This window comes from Dromiciops gliroides, chromosome 2 (genome assembly GCF_019393635.1).
Source record: "Dromiciops gliroides isolate mDroGli1 chromosome 2, mDroGli1.pri, whole genome shotgun sequence".
NCBI lineage: Eukaryota > Metazoa > Chordata > Mammalia > Microbiotheria > Microbiotheriidae > Dromiciops > Dromiciops gliroides.
Window position 1 is genome coordinate 320,576,626 of NC_057862.1, and position 25,104 is coordinate 320,601,729.

The window sequence follows — 25,104 nt, forward strand, 5'->3', positions numbered from 1 at the left end:
CACAGCTTTATCGCCCTTTGGGCATAATTCCAAATTGCTCTCCAGAATGGTTGGATCAGCTCACAGCTCCACCAACAATGCATTAGTGTTCCAATTTTCCCACAGCCTCTCCAACATTTATTATCTTCCTTTTTTGTCATTTTAGCCAATCTGATAGGTGTCAGGTGGTACCTCAGAGTTGTTTTAATTTGCATCTCTCTAATCATTAGAGATTTAGAGCATTTTTTCATATGGGAATAGATAGCTTTGGTTTCTTCATCAGAAAACTGCCTGTTCATATCCTTTGACCATTTCTCAATTGGGGAATGACTTGGATTCTTATAAATTTGATTTAATTCCCTATATATTTTAGAGATGAGGCCTTTATCAGAAGCACTGGCCTCAAAAATTGTTTCCCAGCTTTCTGCCTCCCTTCCAATTTTGGATGCATTGCTTCTGTTTGTACAAAAATTTTTTAATTTAATATAATCAAAATCATCCATTTTGCATTTTATAATATACTCTATCTCTTGTTTGGTCAAAAACTGTTTTCCTTTCCAAAGATCTGATAAGCAATAATGTATTATTGTCCTTGTCTTCTCATAGTGCCTCCAACATTGACTGTTTCCAGTTTTTTATTGTCTTTGTGAATTTGCAAGGTTTGATATTTAACCTGAGTTGTTTTAATTTGCATTTCTCTTATTAGTAGCAATTTGGAGAATGTTCTCATATTGTTAATTTGTAGTTCTTTAGAAACTATCTGTCTTCTTTGACCACTTAAGTATTAGGGAATAGTCCTTGGTCACATATCAGTTTTCTATCTTGGATATCAGTGATATTTGACACAAAAATTTTTCCACTCTGTAGTTTCATATCTTATTCTATCTTCTATCTTATAACTAATTTTGTTCATGCAAAAACTTTTAATATTTATAGTCTAAATAGTCTTTTCTGTTCACTTCTAATTTCTGTTCACCTACCTATTTTCTTCCATTAAAAATGATTTGGGGGCAGCTTGGTGGTGCAGTGGATAAAGCACCGGCCCTGGATTCAGGAGTTCCTGAGTTCAAATCCGGCCTCAGACACTTGACACTTACTAGCTGTGTGACCCTGGGCAAATCACTTAACCCTATTGCCCCGTTAAAAAAAAATTAAAATAAAAAAAAATGATGTGATCTTTTTATCACAGTCAGGTATTTGTATTATAGTCCATTTGGACCTTATTGTAGTATATGGTATAAAATGCTCTTCCAAACATAATTTCTGCCACTGTTTTCTAGTTTCTCCTAGCAATTCTTGTCAAACTAGAAGTCCTCTCCTCAGTAATTTGTATTCCTGGGTCTATCTAACACTGCGTTTTCTAATGCTTCTGGTAGAACATATTTACTTCAGAAGAGCCATGGATATGGGTCCTACCTCCACTAAAGTAGAATGCTGTTAAGGGCAGTTTCATGAATTTCTGTGACCACCCCCACAAAACCCCTAAAACAAAAACTACCTGGATGCCAGCCTTATAGTAATGAGCTACCCTGTTCACACTTAGCTAGTCTCATGTTCTAGTGATAGACATTCAGGCCATCACTTTCTTATCCCAAGACTTTCTAACATGGTAAGACAGACCTGTCAGTGTTTGGATAGCAGGCAATCTTCTGCCTTGGCCTTCATGAACTCAGGGTCACATCTATGACAGCTGCTCCGCAGGAAGCCCAGAAACCTTGTGGAGGGTACACTGCCTCTTCTTAGCTGGTCTATGGGGAGGCATGGTGGAAAGTGGCTGTAATGTTTTTGTCTTCTTCAAGAATTTTAATTATCCAGCCCATTCCTCCCTTGGTAGCCATTGATAAATTAAGTTTATGCACCATTGGCTTAGAGTCATGGACCGTCAAAGATGGGAAGGCTTTTAGAAACCTATCTGGCCCAAACTCCTTAATAGAAAAAGGGGAAAGTGAGATCAAAAAGAAGGAAACTTTCTACACACAAATGAGGTGGTCACAGAATGGAAACTGAATTGAAGTGTCCTGGATTTAGGGCTCACATATAGCAGATTTCCTCAATAGCCTTCTCACATTAGCTCTGACTCCAAAGCCATCTGGCATAGAATAGTTTAAAAAGATTACTTTATGACATTTCACTGGGAAGGAATGTGTAAGCTCATAACAAATGAGATTTTTGGGGGGGGAGGGAAGGAAACTCTGTTTCTTAAAAAGTTACTTTCAAACCATGGTGAGTCATAGAAAGGAGATTCTGGCAGAAGATAATCTGTGGATAACACATTTACACTTAAAATGCTGAGGTTTGCTGACTTGGAATAACCAGAGTGGGCAGCTAGGTGACATAGTGCAGGGGTTCTTGAACTGTGGGTCATGACCCCATATGGGGTCACACAACTGAATTTAGGGGTTGCAAAAATTTGTCAATAAATATTTTGTTTGCATACCTATTTCATATGTCTGTATACCTGGAGTCATATAAAAATTTCTTGGGCGATAAGGGGTTGTGAGTGGAAAAAGGGGTTTTTGTTTGTTTTTACAGGGCAATGAGGGTTAAGTGACTTGCTCAAGGTTACACAGCTAGTAAGTGTGAAGTGACTGAGGCCGGATTTGAACTCAGGTCCTCCTGAAACCAGGGCCAGTGCTTTATCCACTGTGTCACCTAGCTGCCCCCTGTAGATAAAGTTTAAGAAGCCCTGGCATAGTGGATAGATCACTGGGCCTAGACTCAGGAAGACTCATCTTCCTTAGTTCAAATCTGACCTCAAACACTTACTAGCTGTGTGACCCTGAGCATGTCACTTAACCCTGTTTGTCTCCACTTTCCTCATCTGTAAAATGAGAAATGGGAAACAGCTCCAGTATCTTTGCCAAGAGAATCCCTAATGTAGTCACAAAGAGTCAGACACGACTAAAAACTGAATAAACCACAACCACAAAATAACCAGAGTGGGATTAATCTGAGAAAGCTTCATAGCCTAGGTAAGCTCAGACTTATCTCCCATGCATGTAGTTCCTATATTTTGTGAGTGAAGCCTTTACCACTTCAGAAGAAAACCTTAGTTCACATACTTAGCTGTAATTAGAAGAAGCAACAAGGTTTAAAAACAACAACAAGCCAGACCCCCTCACTCTACAACATGGACCCCCAGATCCTCCAGGGGAAAGTCTGGTCCAGGAAACCACATTCAAGTGCTAACCCTGGTGAAGCCCCATTTACCATAAGAGACAATTTGGAAAAAGTGATTGAGGGTGATGATTCTCAACTAGCATCTCCTCTGTCATGATGTTGGTCTTGGGATTGGTTTCCATTTAGATCATAACCAGTAAATTCTTCTCTACAGTTCTGACTCAAACCAAGTGAAAGGCAAATGGGCTTGAATAGTTCAGCTGTGAGAGTTTGATTGTCCAAGTGGCTTTTTTTTTTAAAGTTTAGCTTTGTACGTGGTGAAGGAGACATCAGTCTTGGGTCAGCTGATGCAAGCCTAGCAAGAATACTTAGAGGTCAGGCGCAGAGATGCAGCTAATACTGAATTGTAACCTCGACATTTTGACTCCACAATCTATAACCTCCTTGTCTTCTTAGAACACAGACTGAAGGTTTGTGAGAGGAAGGGAGGTCAGAGAGGACTTGATGGAGAAGAAAGGGCTGGGAAAGAATGATGAGAGCTTTCATTGTTTGGGTAGATGATGAGTCTCCTCCCATCTCCTGAATGCAGAACAAATACTGAATGCTCCCAGAGAAAGAATGAAATCACAGACCTTGGGAAAAGAGGAGAACCAGGCCTGAGAGGAACACAGGAGAGAGAAGGATAAGACTCCTGAATGTCGTCTGTTGCTAAGATTTCACAGAGGAATTAGATGAGTCAGTAATTATTTGGCATTTTTAAGGACTATCCTAAAAAGGAAGTTCATGTTGCTTTAATGGAGACTATGAAGTGAGTTTAGGGCAGGGCAGCAGAAAGTGCACTAACTAGGGTGACCCAGTGAATCCCTTACTTTGGGACAAAGATAAATACCTCCAAATGGAAACTGGGAAGGGACAGGGATGGAATCCATCCAGGGATGTCTTCAGGGAGCCTTGGATCCTATGGGCTCCTGATCATAATAAGAAATGTCTATGATAGCCAAATGCCCTATGATCCATGCTTCAAGGTCAAAGCCTCTCCTGGATGAGAACTGCTCAGATGTTTTATAGGGACAAGAGGGGACTGCACCCAGGAAGATCTGATTGCTTTTTCATCTCCTCCAAAATATGTAAATGTTCCCAAAGAATGAAAACATATCCCTTTAGAAAAGAAGAGGAGAGGGGGCAGTTAGGTGGCACAGTGGATAAGGCACTCACCCTGGATTCAGTGTGACCCTGGGCAAGTCACTTAACCCTCATTGCCCCACAAAAAGCCAAAACAAAAAGAAAAGAAAAGAAGAGGAGAAACAGGGCTGGGAGAACAGCAGGAAAGAGAATAAGACTCTCAAATGCCGGTGTCTATTGCTAAGACTTGGCATTACAAACAAGGGAAACATTGATCAACTAAGACTCGAGAAGTGTCGGGTTTGGTATGTTCCAGTTATAGAAAGGTCCAGAGGTAGTAGGAGAGTAGGAATGACAAGGAAATGTATAGCTTGTTGGACAGAGAAAAGATTAAGAGGTTTTTCTGGACTACCCAAGCTGGCCTGGAGGCCTTGGACTTTGGTCCCTACAATTCAGTATTCAGCCCTGGCTTTTGCCTATTTCTGACTAAAAATATGATAGAGGCAACTTTCCTGGAATTCATCCTATTCCTTGGCTTATCAGATTTCTAAATATGTGTCTACATGGACTCAATATTTTATCCTGATATTCAAAGAAGTTTGATGTAGTGAAAAAATCCACTGGATTAAAATCCTAGCTCTGAGAAACTTCCTATATTTGGCTAATCTTCTTTTTGGGAGGGGGCTGGTCAGTGAGGGTTAAGTGACTTGCCCAGGGTCACACAGCTAGTCAAGTGTCTGAGGCTGGATTTGAACTCAGGTCTTCCTGAATCCAGGGTCAGTACTTTATCCACTGTGCCACCTACCTGCCCCCTTATATTTAGACTATTACAAAAACCTCCTAATAGATCTTTCCACTTCAGTCTTTTCCCTCTATAATTCACCCTTCATATCCCTGCTGATCAATCTTCCTGATCAATTTGATTCTGTAGGTCTTCAGCTCAAAAGCATTTATTGGTTACCCACTGAGTAAAGTTTCAACTCCTTTGATTGGCATTCAGAGCCTTCTGTGATCTGGTGTCACATGACATTTCCAACTCTGTTTCATATTAATCCATGCTGCATTCTCTCTGCTTTAAACAGAAGGGATTAGTTTTTGTCTCCTACACATGTGCTTGTGCTTTCTGCCTCTTTATCTTTGTCCTCTGGGCTTCCTCATATCTTGAACATCCTTTCCCCCTCTTTACCTTTTTAATCCCTACTCATCCTTTAAACTAGGGTTTCTTAACCTAGGGTCCATGTAAGTTTTTTTTTTTTTGGTTTTGGTTTTTTTGTTTTTTGGGGTTTTTTTGGTGAGGCAATTGGGGTTAAGTGACTTGCCCAGGGTTTTACAGCTAGTAAGTGCCAAGTGTCTGATACTGGATTTGAACTCAAGTCCCCCTGAATCCAGGGCCAGTGCTCTATCAATGGCACCACCTAGCTGCCCCAGGTCCATGTACTTTTAAGAAAAAAATAATTTGATAACTGTATTTTAGTATAATTGGTTTCCTTTTACAATCCTAAGTATTTTATTTAATAATAATAGCTGACTTTTACATATTGCTTTAAGGTTTCAAAGTTCTTTAAAAATATCATCTAATTTCATCTTCATAACAACCCTGAGAGATAGATGCTATTATTATCCCCATTTTACAAATGAGGAAACTAAAACAGAGGTTAAATTACTTGCCCAGGGTTACACAACTAGTACATTTTAACTCAGGTTTTCTTGACTCCAGATCTAGCACTGTGCCACCTAGCTGAATTCTAAAGAATTCACTATTTGACAAAAATAGTGCTGGAAAACTTCTGGGAAAACTGGAAAGCAGTCTAACAGAAACTACACCTAGACCAACATCTCATACTGTGTGCCAAGATAAACACAAAACGGGTATATGATTTAGATGTAAAGGACAACATAATAAGAAAATTTAGGTAACACAGAAAAAATAATCTGTCAGTTCTGTGGATAAGGGAAGTATTAATGACCATACCAGAGATAGAGAGAATCATGAGAGGTAAAATGAATAATTTATATTACATTAAATTATAAGAGTTTTCCACAAAAATTTAATGTAGCCAAAATTAGAAGAAAAGCAGGAAAATGGGGGACATTTTTATAGTAAGTTTCTCTGATAAAGGTCTCATCTCTCAAATATATAGAGAATGAAACCAAATTTATAAGAAATAAGAGCCATTCTCCAGTTGATAAATAATCAAAGGATATGAACAGTTTTTAGAAGACCTCAAAACTATCAATAGTCATATGAAAAATGTTCTAAATCACTAATAATTAGAGAAATGTATATTAAAACAACTCTGAGATACTACCTCACACCCATAAAATTGACTAACATGACAGAAAGGAAAATGACAAATACTCTAGGGGATATGGAAAAATTGAGACACTAACGCACTATTGGTAGAGTTATAAACTAATCCAACCACCCTAAAGAGCAATTTGGAACTAGGTCAAAAGGGGTATACCCATACCCTTTAACCCAGAAATATCACTACCAGGTTTGTATCCCAAAGAGATCAGAGGAAAGGGACATTTATGTGCAAAAATATTTGTAGTAGGTCTTTTTATGGCAGCAAAGAATCGGAAACTGAGGAGATTCCCATCAACTGGAGAATGACTGAAAAAGTTGTAGTATATGATTGTGCTGGAATACTAATTTGCTATAAGAAATGATGAGCAGGTTGGCTTCAGAAAAACCTGGGAAGACTTATATGAACTGCTACAAAATGAAGAGAGCAGAACCAGGAGAACATTGTACACAGTAACAGCAATATTGTAATGATGATCAATTGTGAAAGACTTAGCTACCCTGATCAATATAATGATCCAAGACAATTCCAAAGAACTCATGATGAAAAATGCTATCCATTTCCAAAAGGAGAATGAACTCTGAGTGTAAATTGAAGCATATTTTTTCTTTATTTTTATTGCTTTCTTTTCTTTTTTTTTCTTTTTGCAACATGGCTAATGAAGAAATGTTTTGTGTGACTTCATACGTATAATGGGTACTGCATTTCTGCCCCCCTTCCCATATGGGAGGAGAGAATTTAGAACTGAAAATAAAACTAAAATAAATATTAAATAAATAAAATATAAATAAATATAATGAAACAAAATCAAAGTAATTAATTAAAATAAAAAAGACTTATTATTTTGAGAAAGATCCACAGGCTTCACCAGAATGTCAAAGGAATTCATGACATGAAAAAGGTTAAGTACCTCTTCTGTAAAGCCCAGACTAAATGTCACATCTTCCATGAAACTTCCCCTCTTTTCTCCAAGTTGGCAATGACTTTTTCCCCTTTAATTTTGCCTAGCACTTGGTTCTGTCTCATTTATATACACTTAACCATAATACAAAATAGTACTTACTAATTGGTTATGTGTATATCTCCTACCAGACTGTAAATTCCATTAGGACAGGAGCCCCATGTTTTATAAACTCTGTATCTCTCCCAGCATCCATCACAGTGCTTTGGACAAAGTAATATAGATAATAGTTGAGTTGAATGATAGTAAAAGAATTTTATCATGTCTTATCACAAATAAATTATTTCAAAATAAAAAAGAATCTCCAGGGGGCAGCTAGGTGGAGCAGTGGTTAAAGCACTGGCCCTGGATTCAGGAGGACCTGAGTTCAAATCCAGCCTTGAACACTTGACACTTACTAGCTGTGTAACCCTGGGCAAGTCACTTAACCCTCATTGGCTAGCAAAAAAACCCAACAACAACAACCAACCAACCCAACAAACAAACAAACAAAAAAGAATCTCCTCATTTCATTGTTTTGGAGTCTATTTTGCTTTAGAAAATGTTTTAAATGTTCTAGTTATTTATTAGCTCATTAATGAATTAAAGACAGTAAATGCAAGATAAAGATCATAGAACTATAAATTAGGATTTGGAAGAGACCTTAGAGATGACTGGGTCCAACCCATTAATTTTACAGTTATAGAAACTGAGGCCCAGAGAGGTTAAGCAACTTGCCTAGGATCACGCAGATAGTGTCAGGGCCAGGATCTGAATCCATGACCTCTGACTCCAAATGCATTAATCATACTGCTGTTCAATTATGCCTTCCATATTGTGGGATTGGCTTGAATATAAGCTACATACAGTTTTCACCTTGAAAAGAGAAAAATATACAAGTCTATACTGGAAAAAATCATAGACATGCAAAAAAAAATCTGATTCTATGACATTCCCAGCTGGCTCAATGTGTAAAGAAAGTCACTGTGGGAGCTTTTGGCATGCCAGCTTTAGTGTCTCTCCAGAAAGCCATCTAGCATCACACACAAGTGAAATGTGCTTTAAAGGGTGCTATGATAGCTCCCTTCTGAATCTATGAAGCACTGATCTGAGAGTCCATGCATCTGGTACAGATTAAATGCCAAGCCCTTCTGTACCCCGAGGTTGGGAAGCATGGAACTGAGGGTGGCATAAAGTTAGGCAGCCTAATTTCCAAAGTTATAGTTCCCATAGTAACAACTGGTATTTTACCAACCTGTAATTTAGGCCAAACTAAGTTCAGGATGGAATGATACTTTCTCATAGTAGGTATTAAACTCAATTGGAGCAGCTAGCTGATGCAGTGGATAGATTGCTAATCTTAGAATTAGGAAAACTCATTTTCCCGAGTTCAAATCTAGCCTCAGACACTTAGTAGCTGTTTTATTCTGGACAAATCACTTAACCTTGTTTGCCTCAGTTTCCTCATCTATTAAATGAGCTAGAGAAGGAAATGGTAAACCACTCCAGGATTTTTGCCAAGAAAACCCCAAATGAGGTCACAAACAGTCAGAAATGACTGAAAACAACTGAACAACATTAAACTCAATAAATGTCATTAGGAAAGATGTTCATATTTTCCCAGCTCTTCGGTTGTAGTGACCATCCTTTCATTGATTCATTCAACAAAAACATATTAAAGATCTATCTTATACAAGAAGGTCAAGACAGGAACACAAATAATACTAACTCAAGGCAAACTGTGAGAAAGGAGAGAGATCTCACCAGGTTGAGGCATCAAGGGAGGGTCATGGAGGATGTGGAAGTTAGTCTGGGTTTTAAAGTATAGTTGGGGGGGGGAGGGCAGCTAGGTGGTGCAGTGCATAGAGCACCGGCCCTGGATTCAGGAGGACCTGAGTTCAAATCCAGCCTAAAACACTTAACACTTACTAGCTGTGTGACCCTGGGCAAGTCACTTAACCCCAATTGCCTCACCAAAAAAAAAAAATTTGAAAAAAATATATAGTTAGGATTTCACCAAGTAAAAATAGCATGGGAAGCCATTCTAGATGTAGGAAATTATGAGGGAGCCATGAAATAGATGAGGAAAAAATATGCACAAAAAAGACATGCACAGCACATAGGGAGTGGTCCAGCAGATCTTGTGAAGACATCTTCATATTCTCCATCAAGCAGGACCTTAATATCATAGTAAAATCCCCTGATCTCATTCACCCCTTCATCCCACCTCAAAGCCCCTGGACTGAAGAATCATTGACTCTGCCTGTATTCAGAATTTGTGGCTACTGCTGTTGATGGCCTTTTCAGTTTGAGGTTAGACTGATTGGTGGTGCTGTCAGCTAAGAGAGAATATAGGCTTGGGAATGGAAATAGCTTATCCCCCAGGGTTCAAGTCAAGGAAGAAAAGGCAGGATTCTGTCTGCATCCTGGGAGCAGAACATCCCTAGAAGAGATGCCTTTTGTTGCCCAGAAACTACAAAGATATTCAAGTTTATTTGGCTGCAACTCTTTTCTCCATTTAATTAAATTTAAATGAGGAAGCCATTGATTATTCATAACTTTGTGCATACATCTACCATGTACAGTCTAATAGGGTCAATAAGAGATGAACACAAATAACTACAGTACAGAAATTCAATGTGATATAATGGATAAAGTATTGGACTTGGAATCAGGAAGACCTGGATTCAAATCTTGGTTTTTGATGTTTACTAGCTATGGGACCATGGACAAATCACCTTATCTCTGTTTGCCTCAGTTTTCTCATTTGCAAAATAAGGACAATAATAGCACTTATCTCCCAGGGTTGTTGTGAAGATCAGATGAGATATATTTGTAAAGTGCTCAGTACAGTACCTGATAGGTACTATATAAATATTAGTTATTATCATTATTACACATCATTTAACCTCTCTGAGTCTTTGATATCTCTCTAAAGCTGCAAGTTAAGGCATAAGCCAATAAAATCTTAGGTCCTTAAATTAATGACAAGGAAGAATGAGATATGGGCCTGTAAGAAAAGGAAAAGTATTGGGGGAGTTCAGAAAAAAGGAGAGATCACATCAAGTTTTGGGGTTGGGTTAGATCAGGAAATAGCCTCCCCTAACAGCTTGATCTAATGGTAAGAGGTCTTGATTTAGTATCAGGGTTCCCCAGTTCAGGTCCCAGCTCCATTACTTACTACTTATCTGGCCATGAACAAATTATTTAACCTTCCTAAGCCTCTGTTTCTCCTCTTTAAAATATGGAGGTGTGGAGGCAGCTAGGTGGCGTGTGGATAAAACACCGGCCCTGGATTCAGGAGGACCTGAGTTCAAATCCGACCTCAGACACTTGACACTTACTAGCTGTGTGACCCTGGGCAAGTCACTTAACCCCCATTGCCCTGCAAAAAAATAAAATTAAAAAAATAAATAAAATGAGGAGGTGTGAAGTAGACCACCTCGAAGGTCCCTTCTAGCTATAAATTTATGACTACTCCCTGTTGAAATCTTCCTCTGTATTTGAGGCCTGAGTTGTGATCCTTTCCATGAAGCCTTCCCTGATTCCCTGCCCCGACTCCACACACACACACACACACACACACACACACACACACACACACACACACACATTTCCATCCTATACCCCAGTATAAATGATCTATAAATACTTGAACTTTCCCTATCAGTTTGCTTTTCCCTCTTCTCTGCACATACCTTAGGATTCTAGATTCAGAGCTGGAAGAGACCTTAGAGGCCACCAAGTCCAGTCTCCTCAGTTTGAAAGACAAAGAAACAGGGTGGCGCAGTGGATAGAGCACCGGCCCTGGAGTCAGGAGGACCTGAGTTCAAATCCAGCCTCAGACACTTAACACTTACTAGCTGTGTGACCCTGGGCAAGTCACTTAACCCCAATTGCCTCACCAAAAAAATTTTAAAAAAGAAAGAAAGACAAAGAAACAGGCCACAATTTCCCCAAGATCATGCAGATAGCAAGTTGAAGAGCAGAGATTTGATTCCTAGGTCCTCTGTTTGTGAATCTCACATCTTTCTCCTAAATGATATTGTCTCTGTGTGTTTACTTTCTCCTCCCCTCTAGATTATAAAGTTCTTAGGGGAGAGGGAGAACGTTTTGTAAATAGTAAAGCACTATTCAAGTATGAATTATTCTCTAGCACCCAGTACAGTACCAGAGCAGTTTCATAAATGTTATTTGAATTTAATTGAGTTAAGTTGAATTAATTAAACAAGACCATGGAATTCAGAGCAGGAAGGGACCTGAAAGGTCCAATCCTTTCATTTTGCAGATAAGGAAACTGAGACCCAGAAAGATGGAGCACCTTGCCTTTAGTCACACAGGTAATTAGCAGCAAAGCTAAACCTTGGCTTTGAATTGAATTGAAGTAATCACTCTTCTTCCCTTAAGTCTCTAGGGTTTTCTAAGAGTCCTCTTAAATATTGAATCCTTCCCATCACTGGCTCTTTATCTTATTATAAAAAATAAAATCAGGCAGAAGGATAAGAGAGGCACCAAGGAATGGATGGGCTTAGTGTGCAGCAAGGCATTTGTTCAAGAAGTTTCAAAACTATTTAATTAGAAAAACCCCAGAATGCTATTTCTTGTTTCAGGAGGAAATTTGAAATATGTTTCTGTCTCTTTCCAATTGCCAAGTGGAGCATAAACTCTGTTCAAAATATTAGCCAACAGCTTTTTTTTTCAAATGTTGTGCCTTCGTGTTCATGAGGGGAATGTTTATTAATCTGTCAGTGAAGTGCACATTCATGGACTGCTTTGATGTGCTTTTGTCAGCACATGGGTATAGAGTTCAAATTTGGCATGGATAGCAAAGAAGAACCTGCATTATTCTGCTGCTGTTGAAAATGAGCAGGTTCACTCTTGGAAGGTGCTGAAAAGCTCTGGGAACTAAGGTCCCATCTCTTTGTATCTCACATCCCATTAAATGCTCAGCTCTGTGTGTGTTTACAAGCTTTGTATTCCATGAGATCGCAGTCTCAGAGTTCGACAAGCCCTCAAATACTTCCAGTGATGGGGAGCTCACTCCTAAACATCCCATTTTGGGACAGCTTTAATTGTTAGGATGTTGGAAGGGCATTCTTTCATGTACAGAGTTGAAATCTACCTCACCATCATTTCCAACCATTTCTTCTAGTATTGCCAACTTGGATCAAGCAGAATAATTTGGATTTCATCTTTCACATGATAACCCTTCACATATTTGAAGGTAACTTTTATATTCCCCAACTTCTACCCTTAAATATCTAGACTAGATATTCTTCATGCCTTCAGTAGATCTCTTGACTTTATTCTGATCCTCCCTCTTTAAACCACTCAGTATATTACAGTTGTTTGCTGGAATCATCAGTTGATGATTAATATCAATTGATGTCCATACCTTTTGGGTATGACCATTCAGTTATCTCTGCATCTGCCTAAACCTGCTATCATCCAGCCTACATCTCTTCAACTGGTCCACAAGATTATCACAATAGATACTATCAAATGCCTTTATGAAATACAGGTTTGCTTTTTGTACAGCATCCATACTCTTCTAGTCTCATAAACCTGTCCAAGAAAAAAAAAAAGCAAATCGGTTTGGTCTGGCATGATTTTATTTTAGTAAAGCCAATGTTGGCTTATAGTGATCTCTTTTTATCTTTCTAAGTGCTAATAAACTATCCATTTAATAATCAATTCTAAATTTTTCTCAGAATCAGCATCTAGTTCACTGACCTATCATTTATAGTACCTACCTCCTTTTGAAAATCAGGAAACAATTTGCTAATTTCCAGCTTTGTGTCCCTTCTCCCATTCTGTATAATTCCTCAGGGATCAGGGGGGCAGCTAGGTGGCACAGTGGATAAAGCACAAGCCCTGGATTCAGGAGGATCTGAGTTCAAATTCAGCCTCAGAACTTGACATTTACTAGCTGTGTGACCCTGGGCAAGTCACTTAACTCTCATTGCCCTGCAAAATAATAATAATAATAATAATAATAATTCCTCAGGAATCATGGAAAATTATTTAACAATCATATCCATAAATTTTGGGGGGGATTTGAAGTGTAATATCCTGGGGCCAGAAAAACTTGAATTCATTCATAGCAGCTAGTTGTGCTTCCTTAGTTTAGGTGCCCTCACCAATTTTTAATTCCAGCTCCTCCTTTATTCTACCCTTTCTCATCTGAAACTATTCTCTTTGACAGACATAGAAGTCTAGCAGCTCTCTGTCATCTTTCTATATGGCCCCATTAGGCCAAGCAGGGAGCCCATCCTGTCTTTGCTTCCTCTATCTGGCACTAACACATTTATTGTTCCCCTTCACATTTTTATAAGACTCCCCACACTCCACTTCATCTCTATCATGTCTTCATGTTTCCTTTGGGCCAGTTTTGTGATCTATAACAAGGATAGGTCAGAAACAGGTCTAGAGATTGGATCCATATAGTATTCTTGGTGTTCAGTTGTTTCAGTAGCATGTGACTCTTCATGACCTCATTTTTCGTTGTCTTGGCAAAGATGCTGAAGGAGTTTTCCATTTCCTTCTCCAGCTCATCTTACAGATGAGGAAATTGAGGCTAACAGGGTTAAATGACTTGCCCAGAGTCACACAAACTAGTAAGTATCTGAGACCAGATTTGAACTCAGGAAGATGAGTCTTTCTGACTCCAAGTCCAGCAGGCTACCTAGCTGCCCATAGTAGTAGTAACCCCCTTTATTGCATCTTTTTGAAAGATAAAACTTTCAATAAGGTAGCAAGTGTTCTGTTAATTAAAATGCCTATCATTTCTGTATACCTTGCACCTATGCCAGTCTGAGGATCTGTTTTGTGGTTTAATTTCCTCACTCTTACTGAGCAGTAGGAGAGTCCTCCAGTGCTATCTGTTTCTTCTGTCTTTTATCGTCATGGTCTTCAGGGTACTTCATTCAACTGATCATATATCATAGTTCTCATTCTGATTTGAATGCCCTGAGATTTACATAACTAATTCCTATAACACTGAAAAGAATCCTTACACACAGCACTCTGAGCAAGTCAGCTCAGTGCTCAATAACATCAGTGACTGTACCATTGAATACTGGGAAGTGGGGGCACACCAGGTAAGGCCAAACTCCTTCCAGAAGCTCCTAGCTAGGATTGCGTAGAGAATATAGGCAGAACACTAGCGAATTTACCATTTCATCAGGAGGCTTCCTACTAAGCTGGATGGGTCTGGGTTTGGACCAACAGTCAGAGGAAGCCTTATTCCAGAGAGTCAGCTTGTCAAAGCCCTAATTCCATATAATAGAGGAAGGGGAGAAAGTGAGAATTCTGGGAGTGAAGATTCATTTCTTCTCTTGGACCAAGCAGTATGTGGCTACACCAACCTAGATAGATTTGTCAGGTGCCAGGAGAAATCTAGGGAACTCTAGTTCAGGCTTAGGTTAGAAAGCGTGGGCACAGCTCTGGCTGGAAATAGGGAGATATCTTACATGCATATTTCTAATTACCGCACCCTGGAATATTATTGCCAAATTTGTATATTCCCTTTTCCCTTGTAAATAAGCCCTAAGGATATATTCTTCTGCTCTGAAATATGTAGAAATTGGGACTAGAAAGAGAAATGACAGGTGGGTACTAGAAATGGGCATCAAGGCAAAATTGCAGGAGCTAGAAAAGGGTGCAGGTAATGAGGATTTGCGTGCAAGTTTAGAAATTGATAGAAGTGCAAAAGGTACACAAATAAAACAGCTTTGTTCCTACCTTATTAAGTTGCACATGCACATAATAAATATGCATACATGTATATTCATATATGTGCATGTATGTGTGTGCACGGGTAATGGGGGGACTAGCCAATGAGAACCTAGTCCCCATGCAAACTCTGCCAGCTTCCAGCTTCACTTGTCCCACCTCAGACAGCTCTTCTAACCCTTTGCAGCTCATGAGCTGATCCATTCTATCTCTGCTTCTCATTTACCTAAGATAATGAAAGGAAAAACACACAGGGACAGAAGAAAAAGTGGTCCATTGTGGCTAGGTGGGAGAGAGGGCCGGGGCCACTCCTTCATCTAGGGGACCACAGCAGCTCTTGCCTCAACTGAGACCTGGTGAAAGATTTCATCTCTTTGGGCCTCTTGTAGGCATACTCCACAGCCAATTGAAAGGCTTCTCGTCATCGTCTCAGTAAACATAAGAAAGAGTCAGAGAATACATGTACATGTTCACATAGGGAAAAGGAAAAGATTCCTCTAGCTTGTATTTCTGGAAACAAGCTCACCAAGCCTCCCCATGGATTGGCAGAAAATACTTATTGTGCATGCCTGAAGGACAGGGCTCTCATTGTCCAGTCCCCCCATTAGGTATATATGTGACCTTAGACAAGTCATGTAACCTCTCTCTTGGACCTCAGTTTCCTCCCCTGCAAAATAAAAGAGGATAGACTGAGTGATATCTAAATTGTCTTCCAGTTCTGCGATCATAACATGGGAAGAAACCTTGGAGATCATCTGTTCATTTACAGGTGAGGAATCTAGATATCAGAGGTGTTAAGTGACTTAGCCAAGGTTATATAGTCAGTGGAAGAACTTGGATTTGAACCTGAATCCTCTGACTCCAAGGGCATTGATCTTTCCATCAGGCCATGAGATGCAGTGGATAGAGTACCGGGCCTGGAATCACTTGAATTCAAGTGTCACCTCAGATACTTGCTGGCTGCATGACCATGAAAGAGTCAATTAACCTCTGTCTTAGTTTCCTCACCTAAAAAAATGGGGACACCCATTTTTCACATCTTTACATCTCCTAGTTGTGAGGATGCTTTGAGAGAATATTTGTAAAGTGCTTAGCACAGTGCCTGGCACAGAGAAATCATTTAATAAATGCATATTCCTTCTTCCCTTCCACAGTATATTTCAAGCCCTTGCCAACTCTTGCCAGAATTTCTGACCTCTTACATGGTCTCTCTTCTTCCTTGTTCTTGGCTTCACTGGACCCTTTAAGAATCTTCCTTCTGGTGGGCAGCTAGGTGGTACAGTGAATAAAGCACCGACCCTGGATTCAGGAGGACCTGAGTTCAAATCCAACCTCAGACACTTGACACTAGCTGTGTGACCCTGGGCAAATCACTTAACCCTCATTGCCCCCCCCCCAAATAATCTTCCTTCTGCACAGTTCTGATCCTCCCCCTCCTCTGCTTTAGTCTTCAGGAACTCCCACTGGCCTAGAGGATAAAGCCTGTGCTTCTTAACTCAGCATTCAAAGCTTTCCATGCCTAATTCACCTAGCCTTTCCACCCCATATCAGTCATGATGACCTTTAAATGCACCCTGTGTTCCAGCCAAATTGGATTCCCTCTTCCTTGAACATGCCTCGTGGCTTCTTGTCTTTATGATAGAACCCATGCTGTGTCCTTTGCTTTCCTTTCCCCTTCCTGAAATGATTTCTGTTGACATCTTATCCATCCTTCAAGGTCCAACACAAATATCACTTTCTCTAGAAAGTCTGTACTGATTTTCCAAACCAGATGTGATTTCTCCTCTCACTGAACTTCTCAAGACATTCGCTTTATCCCTTTTTATTTGCTTAGCATATTCTGTCTCATATTACAGCATTATTTATGGACATCTCTTATCTCCCCCATTAGACTAAGCTCTCTGATTGCAGGGACCATTTCTTATTCATCTTTTATTCACATCTAAGTGACTATTGAATGGATGAATAAATGAAAAGCATGTAAAGAGCTAAACCTTTGGCATATGTAGTAGGGAAGAATAAACACTAAATCCATTAATTATCTTCCTACTAACACTTCTATTGTTACTTATAGGTATTTGTTTGCACCAACAACTTTTATTTTGATTATTATATGAATTGTTGTCTAGTCATGTCTGATTCTTGATGACCTCATAGACCATAGCACACCATACCATCCGTGGGGTTTTCTTGGCAAACATATTGGAGTGGTTTGCCATTTCCTTCTCTATCTCATTGTACAGATGAGGAAACTGAGGCAAACAGGGTTAAGTGACTTTCTCAGAGTCACACAGTTTGTAAGTGTCTGAGGCCAGATTTAAACTCAGGATGATTAGTATTCCCGACTCCAGGTCCAGCACTCTAGCCCTTGTGCCACCTCACTCAGTGCTCACTCAGTCTTCAAAACGGGGATAACAATCGAAGCTCTGCCTACCTCCTAGAGTTGTTGGAATGTCAAGTGGTGATGATTGGGAAAGTGCTCTGTAAACCTCAAAGCAATATAAATGTCAATTATTATTGTTCCATTCTGTTTACTTTTCAGTTTTATGTTTCGCTGGACTACCAGCTCTGGATCAATTCTTAGGAAATTCTGTGTATGATGGCAAAGTCCCTTTGTCTTTTCTCTAGTTGCTCAATCTGTCCTATGGTTGGTCCTGCATGGTACTGTTATCAAGATCCCTCAATCAAAATAAGAAGTGTAAAAGCAGAGCTTTTGGTCCATCTCATTGAAGGAAGAAGTCAGCAGTAGGAGGCAGTGTGGAGAACAACCACCAAACAGAGTAGCTCTTTACTTTTCAATGCTTCCTGATAGGAATAAAAAAGGAATCACAGGGGCAGCTAGGTGGCACAGTAGATAGAGCATGGGCCCTGGAGTCAGGAGGACCTGAATTCAAATCCAGCCTCAGACACTTAACACTTACTAGATGTGTTACCCTGGGCAAGTCACTTAACCCCAATTGCCTCACCAAAAAATAAAAAATAATAAAAAAAGGAATCACAGATCATTTTTAAAAGATAGTCTCGGGGCAGCTAGGTGGCACAGTGGATAAAACACCCACCTTGGATTCAGGAAGACCTGAGTTCAAATCTGGTCTCAGACACTTGACACTTACTAGCTGTGTGACCCTGGGCAAGTCACTTAACTCTCATTGCCCAGCCAAAAAAAAAAGATAGTCTCTCTTTTTTTATTAAAGGTAGCATGCTGTAATAAATGAAAAGAAATATATGAGGCAGCATCTGGTCTCAAATATTTTCTCTGAGAAATACTAGTTGTGTGACCCTGGGCAAGTCATTTAACCTCTAAATGCTCTAGGCTACTCTCTAAGACTATAAGCTGCATAAAAGGTACCAACCTCCACTGATAACAGGAGTTTCCTCACTGGGAGCTCTTTTTCTACATCAATGAAATCACAGGTCTATATCCCTATTTACTTTTTTCAAATAGCATTGACAAGGACCAACAAATATGAACATTTCAATATTCAAAGAACAGAAAAGGCTGATAGCCTACATGAAACTATGAACAACTTCTATTACACAGTATATTAAATTTAATATGATAGTGACAAAAGTTCCCTGCTTATCTGTGTTCACTTCTGAAATTTCTCTTGCTCTCTTTAAATATTTCATTGATATTATTTTCTTCTTTTGCATTATTACCACTGCCCACCAACTTTCATTCCCTACTCCTCTCCCCCACAGTTAGAAACCCTCTCTTATAACACATAAGTATAGTCAAGTAAACCAGATCACATAATATCATGACTATGTATGAAAGTGCATGGCCCATTCTGTATCCTTAGACTACCACTTCTCTGCCAAGAAGTGGGAGGGTGTTTTCTCATCAGTCTTCTGAAGTCATGAATGGTCATTCTGGTTCTTACTTAAGTCTTTCATGGTTCTTTTCCTTTAAATCATTTATCTATCTATCTCTATATCTGTATATACACATATATACATATACACACATATATGCACATGCATATATATATATATTTATGTGTAGGGCTATGTGTATGTATCTATGTATGTGTCTATGTCTGTAGACACGTGTGTGTGTGTGTGTGTGTGTGTATATACATATATATGTATGTATGGGGAGAGAGAGAGAGAGAGAGAGAGAGAGAGAGAGTATGTGAAAGTGTCTTCCTGGATATGTTCATTTCACTCTGCATCAGTTCATACATGTGTTCCCCAGATTTCTCTAAGTCAGTCCCCTTTGTAATTCATTATGGTGCAGTAATATTCTCTTACATGCATATACCATAGTTTGCTTAGACATTTCTCAATTGATAGGTACCTATTTTGTTTCTAGTCCTTTGCTTTATGGTATTCTATTGTGTCCTGTGTTTTTATTTCAAAGATTGTACCCAACTTTTCAGAAAGGGATACTTGAAAATCCTTTGTTTTATTAAAGATCCATTCCCTGCTCCCCCCTTTTAGTAGTATACTCAACTTAGCAGTGTTTTTTCCTCAGTTGTAAGTATTTTTCTTTTACCTTGTGCTATATAATATTCCAAGATTTCCTCTCCTTCACAGTAATTGCAGCATAGTTTTATGTGATCCTGACTATTTTTTGTTGTCTGTGTGTGTTGTATTTTTGTGGCATTTTGTTTGTTTTTTTCTGACTGCAAAGCTCTTAATTTTGGCTATGATATTCCTGGGTATTTTCAATTTAAAGTTTCTTTCAGGTGGTGACTATTAGATTCTTTCTATTTTCACTTAACCCTCTGATTCTACTAAACAGTTTTTATATTCTATATTTTATATTTATAAATTATACTTATATTTAAATTTACATATTTATAATTTATATTCTTATAAGCAGTTTTCTTTTCTAATGTCTTGAAATATGGTACCCATGTGTTTTGTTTGATATAGGTTTCAGGGAGTGTGATGATTTTTAAATTATCTCTCTGTGGTAGGAGTGTTGCCTATTTTATGTAGGTTGGACTGATTTTCCTTTAAAGGAAGCCATTCTCAAGGTCATCATTGTTTGGCTTCCTTGCTGCCTGAGACATAAAAGGCCCTGCCTCCCCTTTTATGGGGAGTTTGTGTTGGAGGTTTCAGTGGAATTACAATTGCCTTTCAGAGATGCCTTTCTGATCTAGTGTGACTGTTGCTGTGGGAAGTGCAGAGGTGAAAGTGCATAGCATTTTATCTGAATTGTATAGTTTTAAATCTTAAATAAAGTTGTTTTTATTGCATTTTTATGGTACATGAGTATTTCACTGCATTCTAATTCTGAGCTTGAGTCACTGGACCAGCCTGACTTAGGCCTGGTCCAGAATACTCTCCCTGACCTCTTTTCCAAGTAAACTGTTTTTTACTTCATGTGTTCTTCTAATTTTTCAGTCTTTTAACTTTGTTCTAATATTTCTTATTTCATGTAATCCTTGAATTATGTATATTCTATTCTGTTTTTCAGGGAACCTACTACTCTATTCACTATACATTTTTGTACCTTCTATCATGTTAAGGCAACTAGATGGTACAGTGGATAGAATGCTGGGCCTAGAATCAGGAGGTCGTAAGTTTAAATGTGGCCTCAGACACTTACTTTTTGTGTGACCCTGGACAAGTCACTTTCCCTCTATTTGCTTCAATTTCTTCCCTCAACTATAGCACCTAGCTAAGAGGGGTTTTGTGAAGATCAAAAGAGCTTTTTTGTAAAGCACTTAAAGGTGGGGCAGCTAGGTGACGCAGTGGATAGAGCACTGGCCCTGGAGTCAGGAGTACCTGGGTTCAAATCTGGCCTCAGACACTTAACACTTACTAGCTGTGTGACCCTGGGCAAGTCACTTAACCCCAATTGCCTCACTAAAAAACAACAACAACAACAAAAAAAAGCACTTAAAGGCACAGTGTCTGGCACATAGTAGGCACTATATGAATGCTTATTTCCTTCTCTCTTTCCTTTCTGTTATAAGCATTCACTAGCTAGTTATTTTCCTTCAGATATTTCCCTAAAGAGCTCAAATTTCAATTTTTAAATTTCTTGTTTCATTTCTTCCATCTACTCTTGGAGTCTTCATGACCAAGTCTTTCTTCTGCCTTTCAACCTTCTCCTCACAACCTGTCCAAGGCTCTACTTGTATTTATTATGGAGTGAATCTCTTCTCCTGGATTTACCTCTTGGGCTTCTCTTATCCCATAATGATTCTTCATCAATTTGAAGTTTTCTTCTACTTACTCATTGGACCAGTTTTAGTTTCTAGACAAGGACTTTGTGCCAGGACCAAATTCTGAGCTCTCCCACATTCTTGGATGGGGTAGACAAGACATGCTTCATCTTGTCCCCAGTTTAATCTGAATGCTTTAACTGCTATTTTTCTGTGATTTTGGATGGGGTGGCTTGTTCCTGGTACCCCTCCCTGCTCTTGTCTATAGAACTGGCCTGGGAGAAGGATCTAGGTCCAAAGCTGAACTCAGGCTTTGTTACCTGCTACATTCACTGACTTCTGCCTCCATGTCCTTTCCTTTTCCTTGTGAAGTCCTGTACCAGAAGCTGACTTCATATACTGCTGCCTCCAGCTATGACAGGCCTAAAGTGACTATCAGGTATTGGACTATCTTCAGTATTTCTGAATGCCTCCCCCTCCCCCCCAATGTGGACTGCCTGTATACTAACTCCTTGGGTAGTGAACTACCAAGACTTTGTCTTCAGACATTTCCTAGCTGTGATCCTGGGCAAGTCACTTAATCTCTGTTTGACTCAGTTAAAAGATGGAAATAAAAATAGTGCCTGTCTCCCCAGATTGTTGTGATAATCAACCGAGATAGTATTTGTAAAGTGCTTAGCACAGTGCCTGGCACATAGTAGGTACTGTATAAATGCTAGTTGCTACTGCTGCTGTTACTACTGTTACTACTGTCTTAGTCTCCTGCTACTCTCTATAGTATCAGAGAACTGTCTCTCCTAGAGAGCCCCAGGCATATACACACTATACTCAGTACACACTGATCCCCTCAATTCTCCCTCCTTGTGCAACAATCTATGTGGAACTGGTTTTGTCCCCCAGTGGTAGTTCCTACAGACCACAGAGGAGATCTTGCTGGCTTTAGAGCCCCCAGTGCCTCATGCCAAAGTGCCTCCAGGTTTCTGGCCATCTTCTCAGATAGTCTAGGACCGGAGAGAGGAAGGAATTTACTGGTGTTTCCACTTCATTTTATTGAACATTGTTTCATCTGCTACCATTTTATGTATTTACAGGGGGAGTGCCTTAGGGGAGCTCTCAGGGGACTTTTATAGTTTATAGTCATATAGTTTTATTCCTTTATTTTATAGGAAGAAACTTAGGTCTATGAAATAAAATGACTTGTCCAAGGTTATACAGCAGAGTCTGTGTACCGCAGGGCTACACGGGCCTCTAGGGATGTTCAACACTGAGTTCTTTGCTCTATCATAAGCAGATAGAAACAGATACAGACAGAGAAGGAAGGAGAAAAGGAGATGAAATGAAGGAAGGAGAAAGAAAAGGGAGGGAGAGTAGAGAGCAAAGAGCAAAGAAAGGAGAGAGAGAAGCAGGAGGGAAAGAAAAAGGATAGGGAAGGAGAAAGAAAAAAGGGTAAGGAAGGGAGGAAAAAAAATCTAGGAGGGGAAGGAAAGAAGGGGAGAAGGAGAGAGGAGGTTACTGCTCATTAGCTTAGCCCAAACTAGACAGACCCAGAGCCCTGCCAAGACCAAAGCTGAGCTTGGACCTCACATACTTGAGTTGTGTAGAAAAGGTGCTAAGAGTCATTTGGGCCTAAATATGTGCTATGTAGGTGGGTGGGATGGGTAGAAGAGGGGAACCCAGAAAACACTGACTTCTGATTGCTACTTCCCCTGAACTGTTTAATCCAGAATGAGGGCATATTTAGAGTTATCGTGCTTCTGATTTTCAAGGTCTCATACACAGCACTCCCCTGTTTGTAACTCTTTTCTTTTCTCTACAACTAGTTGACTCAGCTCAGGTCTTGTCAATTAAATTCAGTTCAACAAGGGTTCATTAAGCACCCACTGTCTCTAGCCAGACACTGTACTAGGCACAAAGACTAAAATGAAATTGTCTCTGATCTCAGGGAGCTTACCTTCTACTGAGGGGGAGCAGCAAGTACATAAGTCAATGCAAACAGAAAAAAAGAAAAAGAAAACATACAAAATAAATACCAAGTAATTTGTCCCTGGGGACCCAGTGAGTTATAATGTATCTTTCACCACAGCACAGAAAACTCATCTTCCTGAGTTCAAATCTGGCTTCAGACTTTTAGTAGGTGTGTGACCCTGGGCCAGTCACTTAACCCTTTTTGCTTCAGTTTCCTCATCTGTAAAATGAGTTGGAGAAAGAAATGGCAAACCATGCCAGCATCTGTGCTAAGAAAACCCCAGGGGCAGCTAGGTGGCACAGTGGATAAAGCACTGGCCCTGGAGTCAGGAGTACCTCAGTTCAAATCCGGCCTCAGACACTTAACACTTACTAGCTGTGTGACCCTGGGCAAGTCACTTAACCCCAATTGCCTTACCGAAAAAAACAAAACAAAACAAAAAAACAAAACCCCAAACAGGGTCACAAAGAGTGGAGCACAACTGAACAATAACAAAACAGAGTATTCTTCAAGTGTGAGCTGTTCTTGTTTTTAACTGACTATTTTAGAAAAGAGCACTGGTGAAGTACCCTTTGCAGGTTCCATGCCTGACCAGCACTTCTCCATTCCATCCCCTGGCCAGAAATGACATCCTTTCTTCCAATGTCTATCAAACCCTTTGCCTTTGGGGATTAGGTCAGATGTGTAGCTGACTGGGTATATCCTAACTTCATCTCCAGCTACTAGCGAAATGCTCTCAATATGTGCCTTTCCCACGAGGGTCAGAAATTCATAAGTATGTTGTGTGTTCAGAATGTTTATTCTGGTTATGGAAAAAAACATAAGTCTTTGGGATGGACAAGCTTCTCTCAAGTGTGTTCCCCACAGGCCCTAATGTGGGGTCATCATTCTGGCAGTACAAACATGTCCTCGATGGGTTCAGCCTGAAATATTTCCACTCTTTTCCAGGTTAACGAAATCTATCATGATGAGTCATTGGGAGCCCACATCAATGTCGTTCTGGTGCGGATAATCCTGTTGAGTTATGGAAAGGTAAGCAATGGGGATTTTAAATCATTAATCAAAGAGTTGGCAAAAGGAGCAAAGATAGATGTTTTTGTTCTATTCATCTGGGACAGGAACATTAATGTGTCCCTGATTGCTTTTTGTGGCCATTGTGAGAGATAAGGACCCTTTTATCTTAGGGAACTCACTGGACACAACAGCTACACCAGACTAGACAATTTGCTGGACAGCTTCTCCAATTCTCTGTTTCCAAGCTGTCCCTCTGCTTGACAGCAACTGTAGTATCTATCACTTCCACCTCCAGCCTTAGTTAATGCCTTCAACTGAAGTAATGTTATACTTTTTTAGGAAAAGTGACTTGACCAAGGTCTTTGAAATACTCAAATGGATCTGTGGTCTTATCAATTTGGATGTTCCTTCTAATGATGTAGATGGCAACCCATCCCTGCTTATCCATTTTCTGCAATCCTTTTCCATATCCTTCCCATAGAGTCTATATGCTGGGGGCCTTCCTCAATTTCTCCTGAACATGGTTCTAGCAGCAGACTGTGTCTGCTTTCTGAGCATTAGCCTAGCTAAGTATGGAAAAGCTCATCCCTCTATGTAGGTTATCCACTTGGTAATTCATTCTTTGACCAAGCTCACTGAGCCCTGTAATAAATAACAGACTTCAAAGACCAATCTTGACTGAAAATTCATTAGTCTTCCTACTGCACTACACTGCTCTGAAGAAGTTCCCAATTAGAGAGTTTTCCTATAAATGTTCAATTACTTTAGGATATGCCTTTATTTTTATGCTTCTCCTAA

The 25,104-nt window shown here is 39.6% G+C and overlaps 1 protein-coding gene across 1 annotated transcript in view; it reads left to right on the forward strand.

Annotated features, from left to right (window-relative positions):
- ADAMTS2 (ADAM metallopeptidase with thrombospondin type 1 motif 2) overlaps nucleotides 1–25,104 on the forward strand; it is a 476,618-nt gene that overhangs the window by 329,741 nt on the left and 121,773 nt on the right. Inside the window, exon 5 of the mRNA XM_043989764.1 lies at nucleotides 24,241–24,324. Coding sequence (XP_043845699.1) covers nucleotides 24,241–24,324 — 84 coding nt within the window. The remainder of the gene's footprint in view (nucleotides 1–24,240; nucleotides 24,325–25,104) is intronic.